This window comes from Notothenia rossii, assembly GCF_949606895.1.
Source record: "Notothenia rossii genome assembly, chromosome: 2".
Taxonomy (NCBI): domain Eukaryota; kingdom Metazoa; phylum Chordata; class Actinopteri; order Perciformes; family Nototheniidae; genus Notothenia; species Notothenia rossii.
Genome location: NC_136904.1, coordinates 94,426,161 through 94,430,938, shown reverse-complemented (window position 1 = coordinate 94,430,938; position 4,778 = coordinate 94,426,161). Strand labels below are relative to the sequence as shown.

General features: G+C 44.6%; 1 protein-coding gene across 5 annotated transcripts in view; it reads right to left on the bottom strand.

The window, feature by feature from the left end:
• The window catches only part of LOC307030482 (uncharacterized protein), a 36,720-nt gene that overhangs the window by 19,762 nt on the left and 12,180 nt on the right, over positions 1-4,778 (bottom strand). For all 5 annotated transcript variants that reach the window (XM_079666943.1, XM_079666944.1, XM_079666947.1 and 2 more), the window contains one exon: positions 4,639-4,725. In XM_079666943.1, the coding sequence (XP_079523069.1) occupies positions 4,639-4,725 (87 nt within the window). The remainder of the gene's footprint in view (positions 1-4,638; positions 4,726-4,778) is intronic.

Below are 4,778 nucleotides of genomic sequence, written 5' to 3'. Positions count from 1 at the left end.
AAGACATGAAGAAGAGGGGACACATGTTGATGTAGAAGAGACATGGAGAAGAGGGGACACATGTTGATGTAAAAGAGACATGAAGAAGAGGGGACACATGTTGATGTAGAAGAGACATGGAGAAGAGGGGACACATGTTGATGTAGAAGAGACATGAAGAAGAGGGGACACATGTTGATGTAAAAGAGACATGAAGAAGAGGGGACACATGTTGATGTAGAAGAGACATGAAGAAGAGGGGACACATGTTGATGTAGAAGGGACATGAAGAAGAGGGGACACATGTTGATGTAGAAGAGACATGAAGAAGAGGGGACACATGTTGATGTAAAAGAGACATGAAGAAGAGGGGACACATGTTGATGTAGAAGAGACATGGAGAAGAGGGGACACATGTTGATGTAGAAGAGACATGAAGAAGAGGGGACACATGTTGATGTAGAAGAGACATGGAGAAGAGGGGACACATGTTGATGTAGAAGAGACATGAAGAAGAGGGGACACATGTTGATGTAGAAGAGACATGAAGAAGAGGGGACACATGTTGATGTAGAAGAGACATGAAGAAGAGGGGACACATGTTGATGTAGAAGAGACATGAAGAAGAGGGGACACATGTTGATGTAGAAGAGACATGAAGAAGAGGGGACACATGTTGATGTAGAAGAGACATGAAGAAGAGGGGACACATGTTGATGAAGAAGAGACATGAAGAAGAGGGGACACATGTTGATGTAGAAGAGACATGAAGAAGAGGGGACACATGTTGATGTAGAAGAGACATGAAGAAGAGGGGACACATGTTGATGTAGAAGAGACATGAAGAAGAGGGGACACATGTTGATGTAGAAGAGACATGGAGAAGAGGGGACACATGTTGATGTAGAAGAGACATGAAGAAGAGGGGACACATGTTGATGTAGAAGAGACATGAAAAAGAGGGGACACATGTTGATGTAGAAGAGACATGGAGAAGAGGGGACACATGTTGATGTAGAAGAGACATGAAGAAGAGGGGACACATGTTGATGTAAAAGAGACATGAAGAAGAGGGGACACATGTTGATGTAGAAGAGACATGGAGAAGAGGGGACACATATCGATGTAGAAGAGACATGAAGAAGAGGGGACACATGTCGATGTAGAAGAGACATGAAGAAGAGGGGACACATGTCGATGTAGAAGAGACATGGAGAAGAGGGGACACATGTTGATGTAGAAGAGACATGGAGAAGAGGGGACACATGTTGATGTAGAAGAGACATGAAGAAGAGGGGACACATGGTGATGTAGAAGAGACATGGAGAAGAGGGGACACATGTTGATGTAGAAGAGACATGAAGAAGAGGGGACACATGTTGATGAAGAAGAGACATGAAGAAGAGGGGACACATGTTGATGTAGAAGAGACATGGAGAAGAGGGGACACATGTTGATGTAGAAGAGACATGAAGAAGAGGGGACACATATTGATGAAGAAGAGACATGAAGAAGAGGGGACACATGTTGATGAAGAAGAGACATGAAGAAGAGGGGACACATGTTGATGTAGAAGAGACATGGAGAAGAGGGGACACATGTTGATGTAGAAGAGACATGAAGAAGAGGGGACACATATTGATGAAGAAGAGACATGAAGAAGAGGGGACACATGTTGATGAAGAAGAGACATGGAGAAGAGGGGACACATATTGATGAAGAAGAGACATGAAGAAGAGGGGACACATGTTGATGTAGAAGAGACATGAAGAAGAGGGGACACATGTTGATGTAGAAGAGACATGAAGAAGAGGGGACACATGTTGATGTAGAAGAGACATGAAGAAGAGGGGACACATGTTGATGTAGAAGAGACATGAAGAAGAGGGGACACATATTGATGAAGAAGAGACATGAAGAAGAGGGGACACATGTTGATGAAGAAGAGACATGAAGAAGAGGGGACACATATTGATGAAGAAGAGACATGAAGAAGAGGGGACACATATTGATGAAGAAGAGACATGAAGAAGAGGGGACACATATTGATGAAGAAGAGACATGAAGAAGAGGGGACACATGTTGATGAAGAAGAGACATGAAGAAGAGGGGACACATGTTGATGTAGACGAGACATGGAGAAGAGGGGACACATGTTGATGTAGAAGAGACATGAAGAAGAGGGGACACATGTTGATGTAGAAGAGACATGAAGAAGAGGGGACACATGTTGATGTAGAAGAGACATGGAGAAGAGGGGACACATGTTGATGTAGAAGAGACATGAAGAAGAGGGGACACATGTTGATGAAGAAGAGACATGAAGAAGAGGGGACACATGTTGATGAAGAAGAGACATGGAGAAGAGGGGACACATGTTGATGTAGAAGAGACATGAAGAAGAGGAGACACATGTTGATGTAGAAGAGACATGAAGAAGAGGGGACACATGTTGATGTAGAAGAGACATGGAGAAGAGGGGACACATGTTGATGGAGAAGAGGCATGAAGAAGAGGGGACACATGTTGATGTAGAAGAGACATGGAGAAGAGGGGACACATGTTGATGGAGAAGAGACATGGAGAAGAGGGGACACATGTTGATGTAGAAGAGACATGGAGAAGAGGGGACACATGTTGATGTAGAAGAGACATGGAGAAGAGGGGACACATGTTGATGTAGAAGAGACATGAAGAAGAGGGGACACATGGTGATGTAGAAGAGACATGGAGAAGAGGGGACACATGTTGATGTAGAAGAGACATGAAGAAGAGGGGACACATGTTGATGAAGAAGAGACATGAAGAAGAGGGGACACATGTTGATGTAGAAGAGACATGGAGAAGAGGGGACACATGTTGATGTAGAAGAGACATGAAGAAGAGGGGACACATATTGATGAAGAAGAGACATGAAGAAGAGGGGACACATGTTGATGAAGAAGAGACATGAAGAAGAGGGGACACATGTTGATGTAGAAGAGACATGGAGAAGAGGGGACACATGTTGATGTAGAAGAGACATGAAGAAGAGGGGACACATATTGATGAAGAAGAGACATGAAGAAGAGGGGACACATGTTGATGAAGAAGAGACATGGAGAAGAGGGGACACATATTGATGAAGAAGAGACATGAAGAAGAGGGGACACATGTTGATGTAGAAGAGACATGAAGAAGAGGGGACACATGTTGATGTAGAAGAGACATGAAGAAGAGGGGACACATGTTGATGTAGAAGAGACATGAAGAAGAGGGGACACATATTGATGAAGAAGAGACATGAAGAAGAGGGGACACATGTTGATGAAGAAGAGACATGAAGAAGAGGGGACACATATTGATGAAGAAGAGACATGAAGAAGAGGGGACACATATTGATGAAGAAGAGACATGAAGAAGAGGGGACACATATTGATGAAGAAGAGACATGAAGAAGAGGGGACACATGTTGATGAAGAAGAGACATGAAGAAGAGGGGACACATGTTGATGTAGAAGAGACATGAAGAAGAGGAGACACATGTTGATGTAGAAGAGACATGAAGAAGAGGGGACACATGTTGATGTAGAAGAGACATGGAGAAGAGGGGACACATGTTGATGGAGAAGAGACATGAAGAAGAGGGGACACATGTTGATGTAGAAGAGACATGGAGAAGAGGGGACACATGTTGATGGAGAAGAGAACTGAAGAAGAGGGGACACATGTTGATGTAGAAGAGACATGAAGAAGAGGGGACACATGTTGATGTAGAAGAGACATGGAGAAGAGGGGACACATGTTGATGTAGAAGAGACATGAAGAAGAGGGGACACATGTTGATGTAGAAGAGACATGAAGAAGAGGGGACACATGTTGATGTAGAAGAGACATGAAGAAGAGGGGACACATGTTGATGTAGAAGAGACATGGAGAAGAGGGGACACATGTTGATGTAGAGAGACATGAAGAAGAGGGGACACATGTTGATGTAGAAGAGACATGAAGAAGAGGGGACACATGTTGATGTAGAAGAGACATGAAGAAGAGGGGACACATGTTGATGTAGAAGAGACATGAGGAAGAGGGGACACATGTTGATGTAGAAGAGACATGAAGAAGAGGGGACACATGTTGATGTAGTAGAGACATGAAGAAGAGGGGACACATGTTGATGTAGAAGAGACATGAAGAAGAGGGGACACATGTTGATGTAGAAGAGACATGAAGAAGAGGGGACACATGTTGATGTAGAAGAGACATGGAGAAGAGGGGACACATGTTGATGTAGAGAAGACATGGAGAAGAGGATTTTGCAGAATAGGTGACCTTTAACCCCGACTGATTCCCTTCTGTACTGCTACTGGATCCTCATACCAGTATCCTGACAGAGTGAGTGTGTGTGTGTCTGTGTGTGTGTTTGGTGTGTGTGTGTGTGTGTGTGTGTGTGTGTGTGTGTGTGTGTGTGTGTGTGTGTGTGTGTGTGTGTGTGTGTGTGTGTGTGTGTGTGTGTGTGTGTGTGTGTGTGTGTGTGTGTGTGTGTGTTTGGTGTGTGTGTGTGTGTGTGTGTGTGTGTGTGTGTGTGTGTGTGTGTGTGTGTGTGTGTGTGTGTGTGTGTGTGTGTGTGTGTGTGTGTGTGTGTGTGTGTGTGTGTGTGTGTGTGTGTGTGTGTGTGACCTGAGGCTCCAAGTGTTTGCTGATGAGCTTCTCCAGGAAGGGCCGCCTGAGGACGGAGCTGACGGAGGGGCGGTCGCGGGGGTTCACCTGAAGACAGGTGGGCCGTTAGGAAGTATTTATTGACACAGCACTTTCCAGAC